The 15537-nt window shown below is 36.0% G+C and overlaps 1 protein-coding gene across 2 annotated transcripts in view; it reads left to right on the top strand.

The window, feature by feature from the left end:
• Positions 1-3257: 3257 nt before the first annotated feature.
• LOC129884171 (O-fucosyltransferase 9) overlaps positions 3258-15537 on the top strand; it is a 35297-nt gene continuing 23017 nt past the window's right edge. The window contains exons 1-4 of one of the 2 annotated variants that reach the window (XM_055958533.1): positions 3258-3315; positions 3399-4100; positions 5385-5457; positions 8125-8201. In XM_055958533.1, coding sequence (XP_055814508.1) covers positions 3714-4100; positions 5385-5457; positions 8125-8201 — 537 coding nt within the window. In that variant the 5' untranslated portion in view covers positions 3258-3315; positions 3399-3713. The other variant, XM_055958562.1, reaches the window with a different exon arrangement.

The raw sequence follows: 15537 nt of genomic DNA, 5'->3' as shown, positions 1-15537 counted from the left end.
TCTTTCGACCTCTAATTGCCTACTTTTGTTGACAACTTAACTACATCATTGAGCGGGGATAAGCATGAACCAACAAAAAATCATTAATCATATCATCATATTTAGTAACCAAACATGGTGTATATATATGTGTCATATTGATTTTATACACGAATTATTCTAGACAATTCTAGAAAAAACATGTTCCTTATATTCTAGTGTTCTATCCCCTTTCTGTCTTCCATGTTTCGGGTGGACAATAATTTTTTTCTAATGGTAATCAAGCATTAAAATAATCCAAATAAGAATAATCACATACAAATCCCATTTTCAACCAAAGAAAATAAGATTTAAACCTTCATCTTGTGGCTACAATCCAAGAACAAGGAGATTTAGCCGCTCATAGTGTGTAACATATTTACATCAATCATTAATAACATAAAAACTTGAATTCAAAATGAAAGAAAAGAAGAAAATATCACCAAAAGTAGCTCTTCCTTCGTCTTCCTCAACTCTAAACCCGATAATCTGATCTACATTTTAATAAAATATGTAAAGGTGCTATTTATAGCAAAAAACACGTGGAATTAAAGTAGACGCACTAAAGTTCGCGACGCGGACTTGGTTGAGTTCAGTGCATTTTTTCATTTCCTATGTCGGCAAGAATTTGTGCTATCTAGAACCAGGTCCGCATCGCGGACCTAGCGTGCACCATTGTTTCATTGAATAAATTTATGTTTTGGAATTAAATCTCAGAAGCTAAGTGCGCAACATAGACACACTTCATTATAATGTATTTTCTTCACATTGTGTTACCAACTTCTCTTTTGAGCTCCACTTTCTAACTGATCATGTTTTGAATGTTCATTCTTTTCCAATCATCCTTGAAAGTGTCTAATAACATTGGTTGGTTACAACAATACAAAAATTTCAATAATATGAACTAAATTCTTGGAATTTGCTCTTAACTGACTAATGAATTATGTGTTTTATGGTGCTATTTGACATTTAATTTACCCAAGATCAAAGGTCATTACATCCTATCATTAATAAACAACCTCTTGAAGTACGAATATTAGCTTAAATAAATAAGGGCGTTACAATGGTGCATAGCCAGAAGACCTCTTTTGAAAGAATGACCAGTTGCCATTACCATTCTTCTGGTGACTGGGCTCAAGTCCTGCTGACTTTGCCCTCTTACTCTGTTACTCCTTTTTATCCTTCATCTTATCCATCTCAACTTATTGTACAAACACCATAATTCTGGATGTATCCATATCAAAAATGAACAAGGCATCTTTGCACTCCTTTTTCATATATGTGGCTAAACCGAAGACAAACTTCCTCGTCTTGGACCTCACATCTGGGACCATCTCTGGAGCATACCTGGATTGTTGAATGAATTTAAGATTGCACTCCTTTACTATTAACCTTTACTGATTTAGATTCATAAACTATTCCACTTTTGCCTCTCTCAACTCTCTGGGAAGAAATGGTCAAAGAACGCACCCTCGAGCTCGTCCCATATAGCTGGCTCAACATCTTTACCACGACTATCTTCTCACTGGTTGTACTGGATGTTAGCTATGTCCTTGAGCCGATAAGAAACAAGCTCAAATCCCTCAATCTCGGTAGCATGCATAGCCTTGAGAATTTTTCACATATCATCGATGAAGTTCTAGGATCATCTTCAACCTTGGACCCTGAGAAGACAGGTGGATTCATTCGCAGAAAATCTCTAAGTCTCATAGCAGCTGAAGACTCTTGGGAGCGAGAGCTAATGATCGGAGTGCTTTGATGGCCTCACTAAGTAGCCATCAATAGAGTGAGCATATTGATTGCTCCTCTGAACTCTACCTCAGAAGTTAGGGAAGGCTATGGAGTAGGTGTATGTGAAACCTCCTAAGGTCCAATATCAGCATCTTGGTCAGACACACGAGCTCCATTCATAGTCCGCATTCTTAATGGTGGAGGCATGGTAGTCGGGGGGATCTCAGTGCTGGATACGTTCCTTTAATTAATGGTACGCTTTGGAAGAATGATATGAAAACGTGTAAACAAACAAGTTAGAAGAAACCTTTATAGAGTTAAACTCTATCTCACGAATTTAGAGTATGAAAAAAGTGTGATACTTCCTAATGTCCTGTAGCCTCCCTATTATAGATGTACCATTTTTCACACTGATAAAAAGGACTCTACTAGACACGTCTTCATATACATTCTGGGATTCTTAAACTTTGAGCTCTGATGCCAAGTTTGTCATGCCCCAAGTCTACATCCTAGGCGTGACCGATACTCAAAAATCATTGTTGGTCCCAAGCAAACCCTTAGCCTGACTAACATCTAAGCAGAAGACTTAAGTTGATTCAAATGCGTAAAAGCAGTGAGCATTTTAAATACTTAAAACATAAACTCATAAAGACTGTCTGAAAATACTCTGATTATCTAAAAGCGATGTTTAAAACACAATCTCAAAAACACTACGAAGGGGTGATATCCTTTCAGATCTGATGAAATTGAAAGAACTAATCTAATGGCATATCATAAGTTTCATCGTCTTGTATATGTATAAAATAGATGGGGATCTACACCAGAAAAGGAGTTTACAACCGGTTCCCATATAGACACTTTCACTCACTACCTAAAAGGGCTAGCTATATCAGAGTCATTATGTTAGAGTTGAGTCAAATAGCTTCTCATTTGTTATGGCTCGATCCTTTTATGGCGGATATTGGTGCGCGAACCTCTTTCTTATATACATTTTTTTTGTTTGGGTTAGATATATACAAATAATTTTAAGAAAATATTTTACTACTTGCATACCAAAAATGAAAATCTTCAAAATTGAGAAATTAAAAAAGAAAAAGAAAAAAGAAAAGAGTTTAATTGGTAAGAATGTCATATGAAATTAATTATTTGAATTTGAAGTTATCTTTTGCTAAATATTTGCCAAGGTGGAATTTTTTGTCTATGTGAAATAGCATGTGACAAGGTTTTTAAATAAAAGCAATAGTGTAGGACACAAACCAACTTATATATTATTTGAGATATGTTTCTCAAACTAATGAATGACAATTCAGCTATGAAACTCACACTCCCATTAATTTAGATATGAACTCAGCAAAATGAAATAATTTAGGTATATTTTTTAACAATTAACTCTTATATATATTTGTATATATGCTAAAAACTATTATTATTAGAGAATGAAGGGTCCAAATAGTCCTGACTTCTATAAATTAAGGACCATTTTGATAATTTTCTCTGTAAACAGAAGGACCATTTTGATAATTTTCTCTGTAAACAGAAGAAGCATAGAGAGAGGTATAGAGAAAGGTTTGTCAGCTTGAAAAAATGCTATACTTAGTTTTCCTTTTGAGTTATGTTTGTTTGTGTGATCTAAGCTTTCCCAATTTCAGAGTCGAAGAAGAAGACGAGCAGTATCAGAACTGATGCGCATTGCACTTTGCTTTTGGTCCTTGTGTCGGTGAAGGATTGGTTGTAATTGGGCAAGTGGATTTCTTTATTGCGTATAGCTGTTTACACTACACCGCTTTATACAACGGTCCCTACTGCCAGTGTCCGTGAGCCTCACAGCCATATTACTTGCAACTTCCATTCCCTTCCTCCCCACTTAGCAATTTTGCTGTTCCCCACACATTGTTTGAACTATTTTACCCAATACTTTCTTTCTATCGAAATAACTGAAATTGCGTCCTCTGTTTAAGGTCTACATGCACGGCCTAAGCCGGCTAGGCAATGGCGTGAACTCGCCGTCTCCGCCATCCTCCCCCCGTTTCCGTCATACCCGGAATAAGAACACTGATGTATGTGGTAGTTTCCCCGGTGGTAATTGTCAAGTAAAGCTGCAGAATTTTGCAGAGAAGTTAGGTTTTATGATAGTATCTGCTGTATATAGGCGAAGAGGGGTGTTACTTTTTGCTCCCTTGTTGTATATATCTGGAATGTTGTTATATATGGGTGCTTTAGGCTTTGATGCATCTGGTACAAGTGGTGGGGGCACCGGGCTGGCGCCACTTGGATCAGTTTACAGGAGCCCACAAGTTTTTGAAAAGCTCTGGCCATTAATGGAGGCTGAGAACAATGGAAGCTCCAATTTGGTAATCTACTTAATCATTTGTAGTATGTACTTCTCTTTCACTTCCGAGGTTTTCTTTTAGTGTGATTAAATTTCTGATATGATGTTACATTTTAGTTGGCTTGTTTGGTTAGATTCTGGAACCACAATTTTTTGAACATGAAAGCTTAGAAAGGTAACTTGTGAACTTTAATCAGGAGAAAAAAATTGAAGTGTAATGAGTTTTTAGTGGCACGTGTCCCCTATTAGATTTTCTGTCCATTTTGTATTTTGCCTTACTGCTTTGCTGTGAATGTTGAAAGTATAAGTTATATTGCTTCTAATGTACTACCTTAGTTTGTGTTTATGATAAAAAATGTACTAGCTTAGTTGTAACAGTAGCTTAAGATATTTTTCAGGTTGTTATTAAGTTAGTGACTTAGTTACATGTTAGTGAGTTGGTTAGATGATTAGTATAAATAGCTCGTGTTAGTTCCATTGAGTTAGTACGATTTCCATTTGAGCTCACTTTTCCTTTCTTCTTTGTCTAGCTTACTGAATACAATTTTGGGTTCCTTTTTCTGGGATAATCCATATTTGAACAGTGAATTTAAGCTATATAGATGGACAGCATAAAGTGTTTTTTGAAATTTGGCTTTGTACTCAGACATTTTGGTAAACGGGAGTAGAATTGAGCTATCTGAGCTTGATTTACATCTTGAAAGTTTTCCTATATTCATCAATCATCATTGCTTCCCATGTGAGGAGTATTATCCAGAATATTTCAAGATTTTTGCATAGGTATAAATGGGAAGTTTGGGTTAGCTGGTAACAGATATGTGAGAAATATAGGAGAAAAATATTATTGAATTGTGTATCTACATTATTACATTGAGATCCTATTTATAGACAATACATTAAACTCCTTTTATAACTGGGACACTACATTACAATCCTTTCTCAAGTAGGATTCTATATACTAATCCTTTTCCAAATAGGATTCTATATAATATTCTTGTTCCTATTCCTATTCTAACAAGGTGATAATTTGATCCTTAGTGGGGTAAAATTGATAATTTTTTTCTTCTGTCTTTATGTCTTCCTAAACAATTTATTTCACATAGTTCTTTTTGCGGTGTGTATATGGAATATAACTTTTGAGTTTGTAATGGGTGGTTATGTGATTCTTAATTGGTAAAAGTAACGTTTATTGACTCTTTCTTTATGTATTCTCTAAATAATTCTTTTGCAGATGTCTTTTTGGCGAATATTTGTTATGAAAGTTCATAGCACTAACCCAAAAGTTTGTTTGGTGTGAATGATGCAGTTAACAAATGTGTGGAATCCTAAGTTGCATCAAGTTTGGAAGCCTTGTATTGCCCGTACTGTTTCTCAAGAAGGTTTTAATTTTTTTTTCAGCCAGTAGCAATGTTCCTATTATTTGTCTATTTTTCTTGCAATTAGTGTTTAATACTCTTAACATTGATATTGATGCAAAGCAGTATCCTTCCTTAGTCTCAAAGTAAGATCGCTAATGTTTGAAATTGCCCAATTATTGCTTTCAAGAGTTAAGGATGGTTAGCTACCATGCCAAGAACATATCAAGAAAGTATCTCTGGTTCTTCTTTCTCCAGTTCTAACTCTCCGCCCCCATCTGTCCTTTCACCCTCCACAGTGGCATTGAAGAAATCTAAATAGGAAACTATTTGGATTTCTCTGATTTGCTAGGGCATATAGGACAGCCTAGTGGTGGGAAAAAGAGCCCATATTTTGTTAACCTGCCCAACCTGTCCATGTTTCAATGGGTTGGGTGAGGGATATTTTATATGGGTAAAATTTGGGTTTCAACCCATATTTAGCCCATAGAAATATGGGTAAATAGTGGTAAAATATGGGTAAACATGGATTTGCTACAGTTGTTCATAATTTTCAAATTGTCGTTATTGAAGTTCTATTTTCCACTGTTGCTACTTTCTGTATCTGGTACTAGTATTATATTTTTCTCTTTCTTCTATCTGTTTTACATGATTAAAAATGGCGTGTCGATTGAATATGATGGGAATTACTTTCTTTTTTGGGTTTAAAACTATCAAAGGAAGAATTCATATTTTGGTGTTAATAGGAAGTAGTGTTATCAAAGGTGAAAAGCTCAAAAAACTCTAAGGTCCGTTGCGGCTTTAAGCACAAAGCGCAAATAAAGCGTGGGCTTTAATAAAAAAAAGGCGCAAAGGGAGAAAAAAAACAAATATATATGTTTAGTCCAAGACTAATAATTATAAACATGAATGACAAATAAATGACCAAAGAAATTGAAAACAAATTATGATAAAGTGAAATATCAATTGTTTAGTGTCACTTCTTAAGAAGAGGCTCATTGACAAGGAAATGTTTACCTTAGAACCTCGATGACGACACTGAAGTGCACATAAAGCGAGGCGAAGCGCTCAACACGTTTTGAGCCTCGCTTCAAGGCTTAAGCGCGCCTTTGACTACACTGATAGGAAGTTGAGCACTTGAACAGTACATATGCATGAAAGTCAATTTTAATGGAGATATGCATTCAACGTACTTCTGCCAAATATCATGTGTGGTTAGGTGTTTACTTGCAAAAATATAAATAAAATTCTATGCTAACAAATCCATTTATTATAATTTTATGATTGCTACCTAGTATTATGTAATTTCAGACAGAACTATTGGTTTTTTCTCCACTTCCATGGATGGCAATAGGGCGTGGAGGTTGTGGGGGCAAACCTCTATAAACCCTCGTAGACTTCAACCCGTCCCGCATGGCAATTTCTATTTCCAACCTGCCCCACCTCGCCCTATATAATTTTTTTAGTTTTTTTTAAGTGAATTTGACAGTAAAGTATGGTAGTCATAAAAAGAAAAAAATCACTATCCTGCTAAGTCGTATTAATTAATTTATATTGTTATAATTCTTTATTAAAAAAAAGTTATTCTTTCACAGATGAAGCTTATGTACAGTTTCTTTTTCCAATTTCCCTCAATCTCCTAGACAATTTCCATTCTTTCTCCTCTGGTTTGCAGCATTTTACTTCTTCCCCCCCCCCCCCCCCCAATACTAGTGTAATACTTTGAATAAGGTGTTAAATAAACATGCTTAGGTCAGTATATAATTTGGGGAAAGTGTTAATTAAATATAACAATAGTTTCTTACTATTTACTCTGATATTGAGCACGACCAATAATTTATTTATTACTATTCCAAGCAAATTCTAGCTAATCAACATATCTTAATAATTCTTTAGTGCTATATTTAATTAGTTAAATTGACTGCCCTTAATTCCTAATAAAATGTAACTAGAATCTCTTTATATTTTGAGGAGAAGATTAAGTTTTTCTCCCGTAAGTGTCAGGTTTGAAGTGTGAAGGGAGGGAACCCATGCCCCGCCCCCCCACCCGCATAAAGCCATACCTGCCCTGTCCTGCATAAGGCAAAACCCGCCCTGTCCCATTGCCATCCCTACCACCTTTTTCTTCTGCTTCTTTTTTTTCTTCTTCTTCTTAGTGTACAGTAGTATTTTTCAAATGTATAGCCATTGAAATGTAATGCTTTGAAGAAATTGAGAAATTTCAAATATAGAAAGCGAGATTAATCAAATGGGTCTGGAAAACAACGAAAAATCACTATTATTGCAAAATTGATCTTTTAGATTTGCTATTCTTTTGACAAATTAATGATTGAGATTTGTTCTTGATGATATATAAAATGAATTTGTTTCAAATTTGAGCTTATTTGGAACAAATTTTGGTTCTTGAATTGTTGAAATTTGAAGATCAGTTTTTGTTTAGGTTTTCCACTTTCGGCTTAAGGAGATAAATTTGAGTTAGGACTATTTTTTACCCAACACGTTTTTTACCCCTATTAATATGGGTGGGCTGCAACAGCACCAATTTTCGTCGAATCCATTTTCAACCCACCCATTTGCCACTACTAGGTCTTTGGCTGCCCTTGTTGAATATCCAAAATAACTTACCTTATGTCTTTGTAAAGAAATTCTGAATTATTAATGTCTAGTAATATATTATTTTTGTGCTTCAAGGTTTCACAGAACTGCCAAAGTCGAATGGCTACCTCATAATTGAAGCAAATGGTGGATTGAACCAACAAAGGTTATCGGTATGTTCTTTCGATTTTTTTTTTTGGTCTGATGGATTACCATCTTGAGAGAATTTGTAAACATATGAAAGTTTTAATTTTCCCTAAAGTTGGTTTACATTTGTTTTTGGCTCTAGTTTAGTGACTGCATAGTTTTGTTGCTCTGAAATCCATTTTGGTGGCAGGACTTTTGTTCACATGCACTACAGATTAGCTAAATGTTGTATTTAAATTATTTCAGTTTAGGCCATTTCAGTCGTTCACTTTGGGGAATTCAAATAGTTAAATTATCCTTCAATTAGTGGTAGCAGCGAAGGTTCCTGACTCAATTCTCTGCTCCAATATTATTTCTAAAAATTGTCTTTATTAGCTTGAAAAAGTTACTACAGAGACCGCAGTTTTATAATTCTGAAGGAATTATTATAAAAAGAAAATAAAAGGTGAACACAGCAGACAAACTATTCATAATAGAATAAGAGGAAATGAATGAAAAAACAAGTTGAACTGCTAGTTGACGGGAGAGAGTAAGAGAAATGCTTTTCGCTCCTTATTTTTTTTTTTTTTTGAGAAAGTTAACTGAAAAGTAGGGGATTTTTTTTGTTGAATTTAGTAGGAGGAAACATTAATTCTCATTCATATGTTGCTTTACAATCTGATACAGTTTTTATAGGAAAACTATACACAATAATAAGGAAACTAATGTCTAATCTCGAGGGATTCTAATTTTTGCACTCAAGGGATTAGTTTCCTAAAATACTGACAGCAACGAAAACAACTACTACGCCTCAATCCCAAGTTCCCTAAAATATCAAGATCGTATAATCAAGGATCCTGATAAATTAGGAACTATCTTATATGAAAAAGTTCAACAACTAAACGTAGAAGAGTACAGTAGATTCTTGACACTCCCCAAAGCTGGAACATAGACATCTATCACTCCCAACCTGTTAATTAGAGATTCAAAACTTGGCTTACGCATTACTTTAATGCTAATGTCTGTAAGTTGTTGTGACATTAATTAAATGGCATATGTTGAAGTCCCACATTAAGTGGGACGAGGAATTTGCCTCCTTTATATGATCTTGGGCAATCCTCACCTTTTGAGCTAACTTTTGGTTTGAGTTAGGTTCAAAGTCTATTTCTTTATGGGGCAAGTACATAAGTAGCCATTCGGTTGAAATAGTGACAACAGGATGACCTCATAAAATTAAAAGACATACTGTAGCCAAAATGTATATTATACACTATATATACATTTATTATATACTTCATATATACATTTATTATACACTTCATATGCACTATGAAATACACTTTTCATACAATATTATATCCATATTATATACTTTTTTATCAGTAGCCACTGTAGGCACCGTACTCCACACCCATTTTCTGTAAAATAATTGTGTATATAAAATGTATAATCAACATATACTACTTGCATAATATACACACACAATTTAGAAGCATATTATACCGTTATTATACATGGTTTACACAATTTATAAGTGAGGACAAACTTAGTTGGAAAAAATATATTCTCCAGTAGTGTCTTTTAGATCTGGTTAATTTTAGATCTGGTTAATTTTCAGTTAGATCTGAAATTTTTAAGAGTGTTTCCAGTGAGATTCACGATGATGTGTTGATGTGAGGAACAAAGAAGATAAGGAAAAGAGCATGTGAGTAGAGATTCTTACCTGTTTTACATTTTTAAACCGCCGGTAGCGAGATTCTTTCCCGTTTTGCATTATCTTAGCTATGGAGGGTCTCAACTGCATGATTAGGAAAGCAAGTGAGAACTGCTGGTTGCAATGTTTCTGTGCAAATGCAAATAAGGAGGGGGATGCTATGGAGATCTCACACCTGTTATATGCAGATGATTCCTTGTTTTTTTGTGGAGAAGAAGTAAATCAAATTAGACACTTGAGGGACATTTGAACCATTTTTGAGGGCATATCAGGACTCCATGTCAATTGGCACAAAAGTTGGTTATACACTGTTAACCAGGTCATTAATATGCATGTACTTGCTGAGAACCTAGGATGTCAGGTGGCCTCTCTCGCAACAAAAACCTTGGAATGCCTCTTGGTGCAAAGAACAAAGTGGGGGAAGTTTGGAGTGAAGTACTAGAAAGATGTGAGAGAGTTGACAAGATGGAAAAACCATTATCTATCCTTGGGAGGCAGAATAACTCATCAAATCAGTGATGGATGCACTCCCTACATATATGATGAGCTTATTCCCAATCCAAGCAGTATAGAGAAGAAAATCAACAAATCAAGAAGAGTCTTCCTTTGGCTGGGCAATAAAGAGAAGCGTGGATATAAAAAGAAAATCAACAAATCAAGAAGAGTCTTCCTTTGGCTGGGCAATAAAGAGAAGCTTGGATATAATCTTGTTAAATGAGATGTAGTGTTAGCAAAATTCAAGGTGGTTTGGGTATTATGAAGTTGAGTGTGCAGAATGCCAGCTTGCTGAAGAATTGGCTATGGAGGTTCTGTGGTGAAGATTTGGCTCTGTGGAGGAGATTCATATCACAAAAATATGGTCTCCAAAACAGTTGGATCACTGAAGAAGCAAATGGTATCTTTGGAATTTGTTGCTAGGACTCTTCAAAAATGTCAACGGGTGCGTGTCATCTTGTTTTCTATATGCTTGTCCCTATCTGACCTTTTATCTTGTTTTCCTCTCTTGAGCCGAGGGTCTTTCGGAAACAGCCGCCCTACCTTTTAAGGTGGGGGTTAGGTCTGCGTACACTTTACCCTCCCTAGACCCCACATTGTGGGACTATACTGGGCTTCTTGTTGTTGTTGTAGAGTACTTTGGAGAATCCAACACGGGTGCGGCATCAAAAGGGAAGAGTTCGCGCAACTTAGCCTTTTGATGCTCTGTATGGAAGACAATCAAAAGATTGTGGCCATCCTTTATCCCCAACCTTTCCTTTAGGATTGGTGGTGGGGTGAAAACAAGTTTCTGGAATGAACTCTGGTTAGGGGAAGAAAATTTGAAGAACATGTTGCTAGACCTTTATATTTTGAGCATACAACAGATGGCCACTGTGGCATAGGTGTGAAGCCCTCAAGATTGGGATTTGATTTTTAGGAGGGCTTTGAATGACTGCGAAATTAGTAGAGTGGCAGGTTTACTATAGATACTAAATGCATTCCCAGGTGTTACTGAAGGTCTTGATGTTCCAATTTGGAAAATGCACAGAAAAGGGACATTTTTGTGAAGTCTTGTTACTGAAGCTTAAACTAATTCAGACAATGGAAATGGAATGGCCATGAAAACTAATTTGGAAAATCAAGATTACTCACAAGGTCTCAGTTTTCACTTGTTGGGTACTTAGGAAAGCATGTTTAACCCATGAAGTGTTTGAAAGAAGAGGTATACAGATTTGCTCAAGGTGTTGCATGTGTGGGAAAGAGGCAGAAGTTGACCGTCACTTATTCTTACACTACAAAACAACTATAAATCTGTGGGACATGTTCTAATGTATATTTGGGGTTAACCGGGTAATGCCCAAGACTGCTTTAGACATGCTGAGAGCCTGAGACAGTGGGACGGAGTGGGCAGAAGGAGAAGATTCAAAGAGGACTAGTGGAAATGTCTCCCAGCCTGCATTTGGTCGACATTGTGGAAGGAAGATATAAAAGATCCCATGATGGGAAACCCAGGAGCATCCAGAAAATCAAGATGAATAGCTTGAGTCTGTTGTATTCTTGGTGTAAACAGGATTTGGTGGGGGAGGTAGAAATGTTAGTGGAATTTATGGCTCAATTGTAAAGTTTTTTGCCCAATTTTTGGCTTGGAAATTACCCCCTGGGGGCTGTAAATCCCACCTAATCAGTCTTTTGCGGATGAGTTTTTTGATGTGAATGAAAAATTACCTTTATAAAAAAAAGATGTTCTTCATGTGGTGAAGGCATGATGGACCCACTAAAAGGACAACAGATGCAATGTCTGGTCAAGTCACAAGTGTGAGATAAGTAGATAAGCTTTCTTAATCTTTGGTACTGTGCTACAATGCCACATGCTATAGTTTCTTTTTTGTTCCGGACTTGCGATTGACATCAATTGGCATTTTTGCCGGTTTACATCTACTAAGTCTCGTCTCTTTAAGTAAGTTACTCACATAATTTTTATGTGAAACCGACACTCTTTTTTGATCAAGCTATCTCCATGCCAAGAAAGCATCACAAGCTCCCAAGTTCTTGATCTCAAACTTAAATGCCGATTTTTTCTTCAACAACTTCATTTCTTGTTGATTATCTTCGATGAGGAGGATGTCATTGACATACACAATCGAAATAACTGTCTTTCCTTCTGCGAGAGCTTTACAAACAAGGTATGATCTCCTTTCCCTTCAGATTATCCTTGATTTTTTACAACTTGAGTGACTTTCTTGAATCAAGTTCTAGGTGACTTTCATAGGTTTCACAATTATGGCAAGGTATCTTAGGATGATAACACCACAATTTGTTTTCTTATCATTTTCTAAGTCACTTCACATTGTAGCTAGAGCAGAGTTTTCTGTGGCAGGTTTTGGGTCATGGTCAGGTCTTAGCATGACTTTTCTGCTAGTTTCTTCCCCTCTAATTTCAGAAATGGCTTCTGGTATTTAAAGGTTTCTTCCCAAGAATCTTGTCCCTTCAGCAAAATCTTGATTTAGCCCCAGCCAAAAAGGAGAAACTTCTATTAATTTCAAAGAAAAAGATAAACTTTATCATCTCTTCGCTTTTCATGAACATTATAGCTAAAATTCATCATCATTACAATATTGGTCTAAGTGGGTGTTTGGATTGACTTATTTTAAGTGTTTTTTAGCTTTTAAGCACTTTTTAAGTTTTGGAAGTGTTTGACAAACACAAAAAAGACACTTTTTAAGGCTAAAAAGGTTTTAAAAAAAGCCAAAAGCCAAAAGCCAAAAGCCAAAAGTTGGGTGTTCCCAACTTATGGCTTTTAGCTTTTAACTTATAAGCCACTTAGAAAAAGCCAATCCAAATACCCCCTAACTCTTATGTGAGTTTCCACAGAATGAAGTACATAAAAATCTAGTTTCTTGTTATTAAACAAGTGGAACATAAGTTTGATAAAATAGCAAAAGGATTTTGATGAAAGCAAAACTACATACTTCATTATAAATTTAGACTAATTTATAGAGTTTACAAGCCAACTAAAATTAAGAAACCAACTCCGAAGGATTAGGGATAGAATAGAAACTAATTAACTGCTAAACAGTAAATAACTGCTCTACAGATAGAGAGAACTTGGACTGCTGCAGTTCTTATGTATTTTTCCAACACTCCTCCTTGCTTTAAGAGCTGCAAATTCCAAGTTTTTGCCTGAGAAGTTGAAATTTATTGCCTGATAAAGGTTTGGTGAAGATATCAACCAACTGCTCCTCATTTTTGCAATAGAGCAGAATCACGTCCCCATTTTTTGGCACTTCCCACAAGAAGAAAAGCTTGATGTTGAAGTGTTTTGTTTTCCCATGAAATACAGGATTATGAGAGATTGCTATTGCAGATTGGTTGTCCACAAATACTTCAGTACCCTTTGTTTTATTCATGTGCAGATCAACAAATATTTTCCTCAACCACAACGCTTGATTCACTGCTGCTGTTGCAGCCACAAATTCTGCCTCTGCAGTGGAGTGAGCCATAATGTCTTGCTTCTTTGAGCACCACGAAAAAATTCCTGAGCGAAGACTGAAGCAGTATCTAGATGTGCTCTTCATGTCATCAACAGAACCAACCCAATCACTATTAGAATACCCAAGTAGTTTCAGATCTAGTTTTTTCTAAAACTTGACACCATAATTAATGGTACCTTTGATGTATCTGATAACTCATTTTGATGCTTTTAGATGCACCTCACTAGACAAGTCCTCCTCCACTACTTTCGCTTTTTGCATTTTAAGCAACCCTTCATAGTGATAATGTCCGAGCCTCTTGTGCCATACTTCTGCAAAACTTTCTTAAACCACATGCTCCTCCTCAAATGGATTTAATGAGAAACTTTTGCCTCTCATTCTTACTTTAAACATTTCTTGATCTGAAGCATCCTTGATTAAGCCATGTTTATCTTCAAAATTTAATTTGTAGCCTTTTTCCATCAATTGAGCAACACTAAGCAAGTTTTGATCTATGTCAGGTACATAAAGCACATTAGAAATTGTTTTAGTACCTGAATGACTTGGAATAACAATGGTTCGTTTCCTCTCACAGGAAGATGGCTGCCATTACCTATTCTGACTTTAGTAATGGTCTTGGGCTTCAGTTCCTTGAAGAGAGACATGTCATTTGTCAGGTGATTAGTGCATCCACTGTCAATCAGCCAACACTCGCTTGATGATCTACTTGAAAAACATGTCGCAACAAAGAGTTGATCTTCCTCCTCTCCATCAACAATCTGAGCCTCTGCTTCTTGTTGTTGATCACTGTTCTTGCAAATGACAGCTTTGGCATTTACTGCATCTAGCATCAGGATTTCTCCAACATTTGTATGGTGGATGGCCTTTCTTGTTACAATGCTTACAAGGAGGATGACTTCTCTTTGAGTTTCCAGCTTTTCCTTTGGTATTACTTGCTGGAACGCCTTCCCCATTCTTCTTCTTCTATTTTTTTTGCCTCCATCTTGAGGCTTTGCAAACAATGCTCTCTTGGTATTTCCTTCTTCTCGCATGACCCTTCGTTGTTCTTGAGCCTGCAAAGCATTCAACAACTCTGCGAAGGTACTCTTGGACAGATCCTTAGTGTTTTCCAAAGTAGTTATGGTTGCTTCAAATCTTTCCAGCATAGTTACCAGAACTTTTTCAACAATACGTGAATCATTGAACATGGAACCAAGCAATCTTACCCTGTTTGCTATGTTCTAGAGTCTTTCAGAGTAATCTTTGATAGTTTCGGTTTATTTCATCTTCTGAATCTCAAAATATCTTATAAGATTAGCACTTGCATACCTCTGATCCTTTCATCCCCTTCGTATTCTGCCTTGCGATAATCCCAGATGTCTTTGGCTGACTTTAGAGAGATAATTCGAGTGAAAATTGAAGAAGATACTGCCTAAAATAAACAGGCCTTTGCCTTAGATTTTTTGGTTTTCCTTTCTTTATGGTTCTTGATATAGGCCATAGTAGGATTGTTAGGCAACATAGTTACTTCATAATTCTCTTCGACTGCCTCCCACATAGCCATGGCATCTAGATAAGTTTTCATCCTTACCTCCCAAATTTGATAATTATCACCATTAAAAACAGGTGGTGCCATTATTGAAAAACTTGATTCTGCTTCCATGATTGATAAACTTGCCTTGTTGATTTCAATCCTAGCTTTGATGAAACACCGACAGATCC

This window comes from Solanum dulcamara, chromosome 1 (genome assembly GCF_947179165.1).
Source record: "Solanum dulcamara chromosome 1, daSolDulc1.2, whole genome shotgun sequence".
Taxonomy (NCBI): Eukaryota; Viridiplantae; Streptophyta; class Magnoliopsida; order Solanales; family Solanaceae; genus Solanum; species Solanum dulcamara.
The sequence above is the reverse complement of the archived record's forward strand: the minus strand, read 5'-3'. Positions and strand labels throughout refer to the sequence as shown.